The sequence below is a fragment of the Myotis nattereri genome, assembly GCF_964212035.1.
Source record: "Myotis nattereri genome assembly, chromosome: 9".
Classification (NCBI taxonomy): Eukaryota; Metazoa; Chordata; class Mammalia; order Chiroptera; family Vespertilionidae; genus Myotis; species Myotis nattereri.
Window position 1 is genome coordinate 82,064,383 of NC_138084.1, and position 15,209 is coordinate 82,079,591.

The following is a 15,209-nucleotide window of genomic DNA, read 5'->3' on the forward strand; positions in this document are numbered from 1 at the left end:
CAGGAGGTGGCTGATCAATGACTCTCTCATCATTGATGTTTCTAGCTCCCTTCCTTTCTGAAATTACTAAAAATATATTTAAAAATTAAAAATTAAAAGTCAGTGAAAAACATATCCTTGGGTGAGGATTGAAAAAACAACACTCTCCTGGAGGATTTGAAAGGAGAGATAATGATCAGCAATGCACTTATAGTGGGGGCTTTAATACCCACTGACATCAATGAATACGTCTTCCAGACAAAAATCAACAATGAAACAGTGACCTTAAAGCACACACTAGATTAGGTGGATGTAATTGACATTTACTAAACATTTTATCCCAAAACTGCAGAATATACATTCTTCTCAAGCGTACATGGGACATTCTCAAAGATATACGTGTTAGGACAAAAAACAAGCATTTACAAGTTCAGGGAGGTAGAAATCATATCAAGCATCTTTTTGGATCATAACGGTATGGAACTAGAAATCAACTACAGTAAAAAAAAAAAACACCTGAAAAACATTCAGACACATGGGTGCTAAATAGCATGTTATTAAACAATGAATGGACTACCAATAAGATCAAAGGAGAAATATAAGCTTCCTGGAAACAAATGAAAACAAACACACAACAACACAAAATTTATAGGTCACAGTGAAGGTAGTCCTGCGAGGGAAGTTTATAGCATTACAGGTATACCGCAAGAAACAATAAACTCAAATAAATGATCTGCTGCAACTAAAAGAATAAGAAATAGAACAACAAGAAAAGCCTAGTGAATAAGGAAATAATAAAGATCAGAGAGGATATAAAAGACATACAGACTAAAAAATAAATACAAAAGATCAGGGAAACCAAGAGCTGGTTCCTGGAAAAGATAAGCAAGATTGATGAACCGTTAGCCAGACTCATCAAGAAAGAGAGGACCCAAATAAGTAAAATGAGAAATGAAAGAGGTGAAGTAACAACTGATACCACAAAAATACAAGACAATTGTGAGAAAATACTGTGAATATCTATATGCCAACAAACTGTGTAACCTGGGCAAAATGGACAAATACCTAGAAACACAATCTTCTAAAACTCAATCAGGAGGAATTAGAAAACCTGAATGGGCTGTTAGGACCTAAATGAAATTGACGCAATAATAAAAAAAACTTCCAGAAAACAAATGGCCTAGACCAGATAGATGTACAGGTGAGTTTTACCAAACATTCAATTAAGAACAACACCTATCCTCCCTAAACTATTACAAAAAATTGAAGAGGAAGGAACACTTCCAAGCTTATTTTACGAGGTCAGCATTATCCAATTCCAAGGCCAGATAAAGACACCACAAAGAAAGAAAATTACAGGCCAATATCCCTGATGAACATAGATGCGAAAATCCTCAACAAAATATTAGCAAATTGGATTCAGCAATACAATGAAACAATTATATACCATGACAATGTGGGATTTGTGCTGGGAATGCAAGGCTGGTACAATATCAGCAAATCAATAAATGTAATTCATCACAAACAAAATGAAAGATAAAAATCACATGATCATACCAATAGATACAGAAAAGGCATTCAACAAAGTTCAGTGCCCATTTTTGATAAAAACTCAGCAGAGTGGGAATCGGGGGGTCATACCTCAACATAATAAAGGCCACATATGACAAACCTACAACTAACATCATACTCAATGGGCAAAACCTAAAACCATTTTCCATACAAACAGGAACAAGACAGGATGTCTGCTCTCACCACTCTTATTTAGCCTTGTACTGGAAGTCAGAGAAGAAGAAAAATAAATAAAAGGCATCCAAATTGGAAAGGAGGAAGTAAAACTGTCATTATTGGCATATTATATGGTACTAGAGGCCAGTGCATGAATTTGTGCATGGGTGGGGTCCACTGGTAGGGGGAAGGGGCTGCAGGAGGTTGACCGGTGGACCCCTCCCGCAATGGGGATTGGGGTGGCCAATGGGGGGCAGGGATGGCCAGGGGGGGGGGCCACAGGCGGTTGGGGGGCCCAATCAGGCCCGTTGGCTGCCGCAGTGTGTGTCATAGTGACCAGTTGTTCCCGTCGTTCTGTCATTCCAGTCGCTTGGCTTTTATATATATAGTTTGTGCATAGAAAATCCCAAAGACTCCGCCAAACAACTAATACATTTAATAAATGAATTTGGCAAAGTTGCAGGATACAAAATTAACATCCAGAAATCAGTGGCATTTTTATGCACCAATAATGAACTCTCAGAAAGAGAAACTAAAAGAACAATCTCATTTACCATTTCAGAAAAAAAAAAAAAAAAGATACTTAGGAATAAACTTAACCAAGGAGGTAAAAGATCTGTACTCAGAAAACTGTGGGAAGTTGAAGATAGAAATAGAGGAAGACGCCCTAGCTTGTTTGGCTCAGTGGATAGAATGTCGGCCTGCAGGCTGAAGGGTCCTGGGTTCAATTCCGGTCAAGGGCACATACCTTGGTTGCAGGCTCCAGGCCCTGGTCGGGGGCATGCAGGAGGCAACCAATCAGTGTGTCTCTCACATTGGTGTTTCTGTCTTTCCCTCTCTCTTCCACTCTCTCTAAAAATCAATGGAAAAAATATCCTTGGGTGAGGATTTACATACCTACATACATAAATAAGTAGATAGGTAGATAGAAAGAATTAGAGGGATATACTAACAGGTGGGAGTATATATTGTGTTCATGGCTTGGCAGAATTAACATCATTAAAATGTCCAAAACAATCTATAGTGTAATCCCTCTTAAAATACCATCGGCATATTTCACAGGTTTAAAGCAAATATTCTAAAAATGTATGGAACCAAAAAAGACTCCAAGTAGCCTTAGCAATTTTGAGAAAGAAGAACAAAGTTGGAGGGATCACAATACTGGATATCAAACTATACTACAAAGGCATTTTAATCAAAGCAGCCTAGTACTGGCACAAGAACAGGCAGGTAGATCAATGTAACAAAACAGAGACCCCAGAAATTAATTCTTGCTTTTTTTTTTTTAATATATTTTATTGACTTTTTTACAGAGTGGAAGGAAAGGGATAGCGAATTAGAAACATCAAAGAGAGAGAAACCTCAATCACCTGCCTCCTGCACCCCCCGTACTGGGGATGTGTCCACAACCAAGGTATATGCCCTTGACCAGAATCGAACCTGGGACCCTTCAGTCCACAGGCTGATGCTCTATCCACTGAGCCAAACCAGTTAGGGCTAATTCTTGCTTTTATCCTGAATTAATATTTGACAAAGGTGGTAAGAGCATATACTGGAGTGAAGACGGCCTCATCAATAAATGGTGCTGGGAAAATTGGACAGGTACATTGAAAACAATGAAACTAGACCACCAACTAACAACATACACAAAAATAAACTCAGAATGAATAAAAGATTAAATGTAAGCTGTGATAAAACATCTACAAGAAAACAGGCAGTAAATTGTCAGACATCGCACGTAGCAGAATTTTTACTGATAAATCTCCTAGGCAAGAGAAACAAAGAAAAAAAATGAACAAATGGGACTGTATCAAATTAAAAGCTGCGTGTCAAAAGAAACCAACCTCAAAATGCAAAGAGAACCCACTGCGTGGGAAGACATATTTGCCAATGACACATCTCATAGGGGCTAATTTCCAAGATGTATAAAGACCCACACAACTCAGCAAAAGGAAGACAAACTATACAGTTAAAAAAATAGGCACAGGACGTGAATAGACATTTTTCCAAAGAGGACATACAGACCTGGTTGGTGTTGCTCAGTGGTTGAGTGTCGACCCATGAGCCAGGAGATCACGGTTCGATTCCTGGTCAGGCTTCAAGTTAGATCCTCAGTAGGAGCATGCAAGAGGCAGCTGACAGATGATTCTCTCTCCTCATTGATGTTTCTGTCTCTCTCCCTCTCCCTTCCTCACTGAAGTCAATAAAAACCTATACAAAAACATAGGCAGAGAGGGCCTTCCAAACTGGGAAACAATTTGAACAAAGTGAGGAAGAGGGAATTCTAGCACAAAGAGTGGGGGAGAATGCGTTACGGACGGATGGTTTCTGAACTGGTGAGTATTTAAGGATGGCTGAGCTGGTAGTGGTGAGCAAAAGGATGTGCTGAGATAAAAAACCAGAAGCTAGGAGAACCACTAGACAACGTTTTCATAAACCAGGCCCAGGGCTGATAGGCACAATGAAAAGGCTGCTGTAGATATGAGACCATTTTATGGGGAATTAACAGGACACGGTGATTGACTAGAAATTGATGATGAAGGGAGGGTTAACTTGACTAATGATTCCACTTTCTTTTTTTAAAAATATTTTTTATTGATTTTTTTTTTTTTTTTTACAGAGAGGAAGGGAGAGGGATAGAGAGTTAGAAACATTGATCAGCTGCCTCCTGCACACTCCCTCCTGGGGATGTACCCACAACCAAGGTCCATGCCCTTGACCGAGATCGAACCTGGAACCCTTTAGTCCGCAGGCCCAAGCTCTATCCAGGGAGCCAAACCGGTCAGGGCAGATTTTGCTTTCTTAACTGAGTGTTTAGCTTCCCAGATCGCACTGTTTGCGCCCCCTCGACGGGTCGCTTTCTGAAGCTGTAGGGAAGGCTAGGAGCAATGGTTAGGACTGTGTTTACCTCATTCACCAGCAGCACCAAGAAAGGGGCAGGTGCAGTGGCTGTGTCCTGTGGTTGCTTTGGTGCCCGCAGCTGATGCCCTGCAGGCGCCACGCGCAATTGGGTGAGGCTTCCTGCTGGACAGTCAGCCATCCATTGCCTGCTGTCATCTAGGCCGGGAGATGGCAAAGGCTTCACGTGTGTGGTGTCTTCTAATTCAGCACCTCGTTGTTTAGATCACAAATTGACAAAGTACTAGTTCCTTTAATTACTGAAGTGAAACAACTTATCCTATCTAATAAGGAGGGGATATGCTAATTGACCCTCATGCCGTTGCAAAGATGGCGGCACCCACAGCCACAAGATGGCAGCGCCCAGTCCCCTCAGCCCTGCTGGGGTGGCAGGCGCATGGCAGGGCAGGCCTGGCCGCTCTGCCCGCCTGCCTCCGGAGTCCCCCAGGCCCCTCAGCCCCCCAGCCGCCCAGGGCCACCCGAGGCTCAGGTAACCAGGGCCGGCCGAGGCTTGCGCTGCTGGCAGTGGCAGCAGCAGAGGTGTGATGGGGCGTCGCCTTCCCCTGATCACCAGGTCACCTCCTGCCGTGAGGGCTCCTGGACTGTGAGAGGGGGCAGGCTGGGCCGAGGAACCCCCTCCAGTGCATGAATTTTCATGCACCGGGCCTCTAGTTTCTTCAGAAGGACGCGTATGCCTTTTAGTGATTTTGTGGAGCGTTTTCCTTAGGAAACTCTTTTTCTTTCTGCCATTACAGCCCACAGAGAATTTGCTGTTGTTGATCTTGGTGGTTCTGCCCCTAAAGCATTGTTTTCCAGATGATTTCTTGAGAGGTTAATGTCTGTTTCTTTTGTTTTATATGGCTTTCTGTTTTTAATATTGAAAATATTTATCTGAAGATGAAGACTGGCCGGCTGTGCGCACTGGCCTGCTGCTGCGCCCACAGGGCCCCTGGCATGGGGATCGGCCTGTTGGCGGCCGAGCAGGGCCAGGTGTGCCATGGCCGCTGGTCAGTGTCCACAGCGTGGGCGGGGAGGGTGCCACACGCCCACCAGCCTGACCGAGGCCTCCCTGTGCAGGTGGAGCGCCCCCCCTCTCCGTTCTCCGCGGCTCCACAGGCGCCCCTGCCCCCGGTGCCGCCCCGACTGGACCTGCTGCAGCAGCGCTTGCCCGGCCCTGTGGGCACTGGCCTGGGAGCAGCTCCTAAGGTAACGCCACCCGCCCACACCTCTGCTGCCCCCTCTGCTGCCTGCCTGGGAGCCGAGGTGCCACTGACTTGCTTCCATCTGCCCCACAGGCTGCCGGCGCCCTGCATAAGGACAAGCCCTTGCCAGCGCCCCCCACCCTGAGAGACCTGCCGCCACCGCCCCCTCCCGACCGGCCTTACTCCGGGGGGGCGGAGGCCCGGCCGCAGAGGCGCCCCTTACCCTGTACTCCCGGCGACTCTCCGTCCAGGGACAAACTGCCCCCCGTCCCCTCCAGCCGCCTTGGGGAGTCCTGGCTGCCTCGGCCAGTCCCCAGAGTGCCCGTCGTCACCCCGAGCCCTGGGGAGCCCTGGGCAGGACGGGAGTTGACCAACCGGCATTCCCTGCCCTTCTCGTTGCCCTCCCAAATGGAGCCCAGAGCAGAGGGGCCTTGGCCTGGGAGCGCCTTCAGTCCGGATGCCTCTGTGGTGAGTCCTGGTGTTGAAATGACTCAGCCTGTTCAGAAGTGTCTGTGGCCTGGCCTGGGCTCAGTGGTTAGAGCATCAGCCCCTGCCCCGCATGGTTGAGGGTACCATTTCTGGTCAAGGGCACATGCTTGTGTTGCAGGTTCAATCCCCGGCCCTAGTCGGGGCACATGTGGGAGGCAACCAGTAGATACCTCTCTCCCCCCAACCCCCGCCGCGTGCCCCCTCCCCCCTGTACGCCCCCCCCCCCCCCTTCTTCCCTTCTAAAAATGGAAAAAATATCCTTTGGTGAGGATTAATAAAAGAAAAAAGGAGAAATACTTGTGGGTGACCTTTAAGGGGTCAGTGTTTGTGACAGGTTTTATATAGGATTCAAAGATAATATAGTCCTTACCCCGAAGAAATGCGTATTTTTATAGAGCAGGTAAGGCATATTTGTAAATACCGCAAGTGTGTGTGTGTGAATGTGCGCACCTTGAGAAGTGTAAATGAAAGCACAAGCTTTAGAGGAGAAACTGTTTCCAGATAGAGCAGACGGTGCGGGCTCCCTGGAAAGAGCGACTTCTGAATTTGAAGGACTCTTTCCACAGCGTGCCCAGCTCTAAGGAGAGCAGAGCTACATACAGGAAGGCTTCGGTGTATTACAGATGAGCGGTCGGCTGAGTAGAGCAGAAATTGTGTGTATCAAAGTATGAAAGGTGGCTAGAAAGGACATTAGTACTAGATTAGAGGGCCTCCCACAAGAATTTAAATTTATTTGGTAGGAAATGGGGAGCATTTCAAAGTTTTAACTTCGTGGTGTGACATGACCAAAATGCCAGTTTAAAGAGATGCCCGCCCTGGCCCGTGTGGCTCAGTTGGTGGAGCGTTGTCCCACTCACGGTTGTATACCTGGTCGGGGCACATATGGGAGGCAACTGATCAATGTCTCTCTCTCACAATCTCCCCCTCTTTCCCTCTACCTTTCCCTTCCCTTCTCTCTAAAATAAATAAAAACATTTTTTAATTATAAAGAGATGATTCCAATAATTGTATGTAGAATGGATTGATAAGAGAATAGATTGAAAAAAGACAGGTTAGTGGTCCATTCTATAAGCATGAGCTATAACGGGTCTGGAACTGAGGGTGGAAGAGGTATGTTCATTCTTTTGTTGGTTCAGTTATGCACTCAACATAAATTCTTGCCCTTTTAAAGTCTTTATTCTAGTAGGGGAAAGACACAATAAAAAAGATAAGTTAGAACATACATGGTGTTGGACATGGATGAGTGCTGTAGAGAAAAAGTAGGGCAGAAGGGGCATTGGGACAGCTAAGCCAAGACCTGGAGCATGGGGAGGGGAGCCATGCTAATTCTGGGGAAAGACAATTCCAGGATGAAGGGAAAGCAGCTGCGCTTAGGAGAGTGTTTGAGGAATGACAGGGTGGACCATAGTTGGTGCTAAGTGAGCAGGAAGGAGAATAGCTGTCTGTGAGCAGGTGGGGCAGCCAGATTAGGCAGAGTCTTGAGAGGGTGAGAAACAAAGACCCAGTAAGTTTGAAAGCAGTCTGTGGGTGGGGACAGGACAGGAAACCACACACACGCACGCACCCACCCTTGAGGTTTTGAACCTGGCTAGAGACATGTTGAATTTGAGATGAGCTATTGAAGCAAGAATTGACCAGCAGGTAGTTAGAAATCTAAGGGAAAAAATGGAAGTGGAAGGGAGAGGTTGAGGCATGCTGTGACCAGGAGTGACTGCAAGGGGAGGGATGGCAGGTTTAAGTGGCATCTCTGAGGGATTAGGGTTGACTTTGTGGTGGTGTCAATATAGAAAAATAGGTTTTTAAAGTTAGAAATGGTATTTGTGTAGACAGTTTTCACAAATATTTCTAGAATTAAGAAAAAATACATAAGTCCTTGGCTTGTTTTTTATCTCTGTCTCCCTACATTTGAGCTTTTCAGAGCCTGGAACAGCTGTGCTTTTGTTAGATGTAATAACCTGAGGGTGGCATGGAGTGAGGTCTGTGTCTGTATTACTGTTCTTGTTATTGTCAGTAGGTTAATAAGAGGAGATGCTTAGCTGTATTAAGAAGGCCCTTTTCAACACTTTTCTTTCCAGAATATGAATAGCAGCCCATTAGCAGGTCCAGAGTGTGAGCACCCCAAAATCAAACCTTCCGCATCGGCCAATGCCATTTATTCCCTCGCTGCCAGGTGAGTCTAAAAGCTGCATTTCACACTGTGGAGTTGTCCTGCTAAAGAATTTACCTACAGAAAAGTAAACTCAGAGGAAAGTAAAAATGGGTCTGCATTTGCACATACAAAAATCGCCCTGTGTATGTTTGAACTGTTTCCTCCCATTCTTTTCTGTGTAAATGTACAGAGATCGATCCTGCTGGGTGAGGTTCATCAATTTTACTACATTTTCTCAAGCAATTTTGGTTTTTATTGATTTTAAAAAAGCTAATTTCTTAATTCTTATTTTTAATTTTAATTCTTGGGTACCTGCTTTTTTGTGGTAAAATACACATGACATTAAATTTTTCATCTGACCTATTTATTAGTATAGTTTAGTTTTATTAATTAAATACTTCACATTGTACAACAATCACCACCATCTCCATAATTCTTTTCAGTTTGTTTAACTCTATACCTGTTAACAATAAATCCTCACTTCCCTTCTGCCAGCCCCTGACAGCCACCATTATACTTTTTGTCTTTATGATTTTGATTATTCTAAATACCTCATGTAAGTAGAATCATACAGTATCTGGCTTTTTGTGACTGGCTTATTTCACTCAGAAGAATGTCCTCAAGGTTCATCATATTGTAGCCTATTGAAGAACACTCCCTTTTAAAGGCTGAATGCTCTGCTATTGTATGTCTGTGTGACATTTTGCTTATCCATTCATTTGTCAATGGACACTTGGGCTCTTCTTGTTTTAGCTATTGCAAATGACGCTACTGTGAATATGGGTGAGCAATTATCTCTTTAAGAGCCTACTTTCAGTTATTTTGGGTGTATACCCAGAAGTTGAATTGCTGGATCATATGGTAATTCTATTTTTAATTTTTTGAGGCACCTTCATACTGTTTTTCACAGCAGCTGTACTATTTTACATCCCCAACCATGGTGCACAAAGGTTCCAATTTCTCCAAAATTTTACCAACACTTGTTATTTTCATTTCTATTTTTTTGATTGATTTCAGAGAGTAAGGGAGAGGGAGAGATAGAAATATCAATGATGAGAGGGAATCACTGATGGGCTGCCTCCTGCATGTCCCCCACTGGGGTTCGAGCCTGCAACCCAGGCATGTGCCCTTAACCGGAATCGAACCTGGGACCCTTCAGTCCGCAGGCCCATGCTCTATCCACTGAGTCAAACCAGCTAGGGCTATTTTTATTTTTTTATAGCAGCCATCCTAATGGGTGTGAGGTGGTATTGCATGGTAATTTTGTTTTGCATTTCCCTGATGATTAATGATATTAAGCATCTTTTCATGTGCTTATTGGTCATTCAAATATCTTCTTTAAAGAAGTTTCTATTGAAGGCCATTGCCCATTTTTAAACAAATCTTTATTGTTAAGGGTATTACAGATAACCCCTTTTTTTTTCCCTGTTTCCCCCCTCCACCTGGTTCCTGCCCCACCCCAGGACTTCACCCTATTGTCTGTGTCTATAGGTAATACATATCTATAATAATAAAAATGTAATATGCTAATTAGACTGGACAGCCAAACAAACTTCCAGACATCCTCTGGACGAAGCTGGGGTATGAGAGCTGAGGCAAGCCGCCGCGGCTGTGAGGGCCAAGCCCCTTGCATGGGGCCTCTGGTATGCATATAAAACCTTTGGTTAATCTCTTCCCACCTCCCCTTCTCTGTGAGATTCGTCAGTCTGCTCCATGTTTTCATGCCTCTGATTCTATTTTATTCAGTTTATTTTGTACATTAGATTCCTTGTTCATTTATTTTGATTTATAGATTTCATTGTTGATAAATATGTATTTATTGCCATTTTATTATTCATATTTTTTATCTTTTTCTTCTTCTCGCTCTTCTTAAAGCATACCCTTCAACATTTCATTTAATACTGGTTTGGTGGTGATGAACTCCTTTAGCTTTATCTTGTCTCTGACGCTCTTTATCTGACCTTCAATTCTAAATGATAGCTTTGCTTGGTAGAATAAGCTTGGTTATAGGTCCTTGCTTTTCATTACTTTGAATGTTTCTTATCACTCCCTTCTGACCTGCAAAGTTTCTGTTGAGAAATAAGCTGACAGTCATATGGGTGCTTCTTTGTAGGTAACTAACTGCTTTTCTCTTGCTGCTTTTAAGATTCTCTCTTTGTCTTTAACCCTTGGCTATTTAATTATAATGTGTCTTGGTGTGGGCCTCTTTGGATTCCTGTGGGACTCTCTGTGCTTCCTGGACTTGTAGGTCTATTTCTCTCACCAGTAGAGTACTTTTTTTGTCATTATTTCTTCAGATCGGTTTTCAATATTTTGCTCTCTTCTCCTTCTGGCAAACCCATAATGTGAATGTTGTTATGCTTGAAGTTGTCCCAGAGGCTCTTTACACTATCTTCATATTTTTGTATTATTTTTCTTTTTTCTCTTCTGCTTGGATGTTTTTTGCTTCCTCATATTTCAAATAATTGATTTGTTTCTTGGAATCCTCTCCTATTGAATCCCTGTAAATTATTCTTTATTTCAGAAAGTATATTCAGACTCATCATTTTTCATGTCTTTGACATTCTCACCAAGATCCTTGAAAGCCTCACTAAATGCCTTGAATTTCTCTTTGAGTCAACTGAAGCTCTCGTTAAGGTCCTTGAGTAACCTTATAACCATGGTTTTGAACTCTGTATCCAATAATTTGCTTGCTTCCATTTCTTTCATGTGTGACATATTTTTTTGTCTCTGCATTTTGGCTGCTTCCTTGTGTTTGTTTCTATGTATTAGGTAGACCTGCTATGTCTCCTGGAGTTGGTAGAGTGGACTTGTATGGGTGTCCTGTAGGGCCCAGTGGCTCAGCCTCCGCAGTCACCTGAGCTGGGCACTCTAGGTGCAGCCTCCGCAGTCACCTGAGCTGGGCACTGTAGATGCACCCTTTTGTGGGCTGTGTGCAGTCTTATTGTAGTTGAGACTTGATTGCTGTTGGTGTCACTGGGAGGAATTGACCTCCAGGCCAATTGGCTGTGAGGATTGGCTGGGACTACAGTGGGAGAGCTCTAGTATAGGAGACACCCCTATGGATTAGGACTTGCTTCAGTGGGGCTTTTGTGCTCACTGAGTCTGCCCCTTGAGTGTGTCACTGGTGGATGTGTAGAGTTGTAATCTGGTGTGGTCTGAAGCTGTCCACTGGGTGCACTGGCTCTGGGGCCTCCCGAGAGGTGCAAAGTCAGCCACTGCCTGAGGCCACGGGGCAGGAGCTACAGAGAAATCCACAGATGGCTGCTACTTGTATTGGGCTTGTGAAGTGCCTATGCGAAGTCAAGCTATGAAGCAAGGCAGGCTGGTGCTAGTGCTGGGTCTTGGCCTTTTATTGATAGGTTTGAGGCACGCTGACTCCAACTGCTGCTTATTTGAGAGATTTTTAGGAAAGTCTGAAGCCTGAGTCAGGATAGTAAATTGATATGGAAAAGCTGCTGCAAACAACTTGGATGGGTCAGGGTCTCAGGGAATTACCAGGGCAGAGTGAACAGTGTGAGCCAGGCTGATGGAAACTCAGATATGGCTTCCAGTCAGCTCTGCAACGGGGGTGGTCCCAGCACAGGAACAATGACCCCTGCAAGGACTCCTTGTCTGGGAGAAATCCGCCGCTGAGTTCCTGCCACGGTGCCAGACAATGCAGTGCCTCCTTATATATCCCTGGGTCCTCCAAAGCCACCCAGCACTGGAGCTCAGAGGGATCGTGTCTGAGTAAGTTTGTGTACTGGCCTTTAAGCAGAACTGCCTGGGTCTCCAGCAGCTTCCTTGTCACTCAGCCACAATCCCCACTGGTTTTTACAGCACAAAGTTATGGGGACTTCTCTTCCCAGCTCTGGTACCCTGGGCTGGGGGTCTGGTGTCAGGCTGGGACCCATTGCTCCTTGTGGGAGGCCTCTGCAGCCGAGATAACCCTCCTGATCAATAAAAAGGGCACACAGAGAGGATTAAAAATGGCAGCAGAGTAAGTGGATACTGCACAAACATGCTCCCAGGAACAAACTGGAATTACAACTAAAATGCAGAAAAACTTTCTGACTAATCAGTGGAAGACTCGCAGGAGACAACTCTGATACCTGAGGACGGAAAGTGGAGGTTGCATAGAGACTGGTAGGAAGGGCGGAGGCACGAAAGGGCTGGCCAGGCGCCACAGACAGCAACTGAAGTTCCAGAGAGTTACCTCAACTGTGGGGGGTTGCAACTGAGAACTCTGGGATCTAATGGCCAAGCTGGGCTCCCCAGGAGAGAGCACCAAATCTGAGGAGGGTACCCACATAACATCTGACTGTGAAAAGCAACAGAGTTGCTGTCTGCCATGGAGGGCTGAAAATTCAGGTACCCTCTTAAAGGGCCAATGCACAAAATTCCCTATGAAGCCACCCACCTTGTGCTCCGGCAGAAGGAGGGCAACGTGGATTGGAGCTGTGTGAACAGGACTGGGGACTCGGGGGGATAGCGCTCAGAAGGCAGACACCCCCAGTTTACTGGGCTGAGTCATTCCTTCACACAGCAGAGGACATCTTTGCCAAACAAATATTTACCTTGCCTAGGGGAAGACAGTTGACTCAGCCTATTGGAAAACACCTTGCCCTCAGGTCACTCTTAAGAGACCAAAAATAACAATTAGCCTCCAGGCAGAAGCCACTGCCCCACCCTGTTGAAAAAAACTCTCGCCACACCTGAAGATGATTGCCTGGGGGCACTTCAAATTGGAATCCTATCAGTCTATAGGCAGGCAGTCTCTGGAGGCTTTTGAGTCTTTGCCTGATCTAATTAGAAACAGCATTTGACACTATCCTGCACTGGAGCTTGAGAGGCGTAGCAGATCTACCTAATACATAGTCACAAACCCAGAAAGACAGCCACAATGAGGAGACAAAGAAACAACCCCCCAGTTGAAAGACCTAGAGAATTCTCCAGAAGAGATAAATGAAACAGAGCTAAGAAATTTATCTGAAACAGAGTTCAGAGTAATGATGGTGAAGATGCTCAACAGCATGAAAAAAGATATAGTAACTATAAAAAAAGGACAGTCTGAGATAAAGTATTACACAGCAAACATAAAGAACACATTGGAAGGAATATACAGCCGATTAGGGGAAGCTGAGGATCGAATCAGTGAATTAGAAGACAGGGTTGAAAAAAATCACTCAATCAGAGAGCCAAAATGAAAAAAATAAAACCCAATTAAAAAACAGAAGGACAATTTAAGAGAGCTGTGAGACAACGTGAAACATAACAATATTCACATAGGAGGTGTGCCAGAAAGATAGGGTTAGAAAACATGTTTGAATAAATAATGGCAGAAAACTTCCCTAACCTGGTAAATGAAAAAGTCACACAAGTCCAGGAGGCACAGAGAACCCCAGGCAAGAAGAACTCAAACAGGCCCACACCCAGACACATTGTAATTAAAATGCCAAAAATTAAAGACAAAGAGAATCTTAAAGGCAGCAAGAGAAAACTGTTACCTACAAAGGAGTTCCCATAAGGCTGACACCTGATTGCTCATTAGAAACTCTACAGGCCAGAAGGGAATGGCATGAAGTACTCAAGGTAATAAAGAGCAAGGATCTTGAAACCAAGATTACTAGATCCAGCAAGACTATCATTCAAAATAGATGGTGAAATAAAGGGCTTCCCAGACAAAAAGAGGCTAAAAGAGTACATCACCTCCAAGCCAGCATTACAAGAAATGCTAAAGGGATTGCTGTAATGAGAAGAAGAAACAAAGAGAGAAACCTAGCCATACAGAACTAAAATGGCAATAAATAAGTACCTCTCAATAATAACCCTAAATGTAAATGGATTAAATACTCCAGTCAAAAGGCATAGGGTAGCAGAATGGATACAAAAACATGACCCAACTACATGCTGTCTACAAGAGACCTACCTCAACAAAAGACACACACAGGATGAGAGTGAAGAGATGGGAAAAAAATTTTTCCCATGTAAATAGGAAAGAAAAAAAAGCTGGAGTAGCAATACTCATATCCAACAAAATAGACTTTAAAATGAAGGCCATCACAAGAGATAATGAAGGTCACTACATAATACTAAAGGGATTGATCCAATAAGAGGATATAACCCTGGTAAACATATATGCACCTAATATAGGTGCACCTAAATATATAAATAAAACTTCTAGAGGCCTTTAACAAAGAGATTGACAATACAGTCATAGTAGGGGACTTTAACATCCTGCTGACTTCACTGGATAGATATTCCAGACAAAAACTTAAGGAAACAGGGACTCTAAAGGACACACTGGATCAGATGAATTTAATTGACATTTATAGAACATTTCTCCCCAATGCAGCAGAATATACATTCTTCTCAAGTGCACATGGTTCATTCACAAATATAGACCACATGTTAAGACACAAAGCAAGTCTCTACAAGTTTAAGAAAATTGAAATAATATCAAGCATCTTCTCAGTGGAATGAAATTAGAAATCAACTACAGTAAAAACATTCTGAAACATTCAAACACATGGAGGCTAATAGCATGTTATTAAACAACTAGAGGCCCGGTGCATGAAATTTGTGCATGGGGGGGTCCCCTCAGCCCAGCCTGCACCCTCTCCAATCCAGGACCACTGGCTCCTAACCGCTCACCTGCCTGATCACCCCAACAGCCTCTGCCTACCGGCCTGATCACCTATAACTGCCCCCCCTGCCATCTTGGTTGCCTTCAACCCCCCTGCCACCTGCCTGGTCACCCCACACAGCCTACTATTCAGTTG

General features: G+C 44.1%; 1 protein-coding gene and 1 long non-coding RNA gene across 2 annotated transcripts in view; one reads left to right on the plus strand and one right to left on the minus strand.

Annotated features, from left to right (window-relative positions):
* CBL (Cbl proto-oncogene) overlaps nt 1–15,209 on the plus strand; it is a 100,667-nt gene that overhangs the window by 72,359 nt on the left and 13,099 nt on the right. The window contains exons 10-12 of the mRNA XM_081098583.1: nt 5,683–5,811; nt 5,901–6,275; nt 8,372–8,466. Coding sequence (XP_080954709.1) covers nt 5,683–5,811; nt 5,901–6,275; nt 8,372–8,466 — 599 coding nt within the window. The remainder of the gene's footprint in view (nt 1–5,682; nt 5,812–5,900; nt 6,276–8,371; nt 8,467–15,209) is intronic.
* The window catches only part of LOC308524290, a 721,936-nt gene continuing 708,694 nt past the window's right edge, over nt 1,968–15,209 (minus strand). Inside the window, exons 2-3 of the long non-coding RNA XR_013996397.1 lie at nt 3,186–4,539; nt 1,968–2,374 (exon numbers count right to left, since the gene is read on the minus strand). This is a non-coding gene — a long non-coding RNA (uncharacterized lncRNA). The remainder of the gene's footprint in view (nt 2,375–3,185; nt 4,540–15,209) is intronic.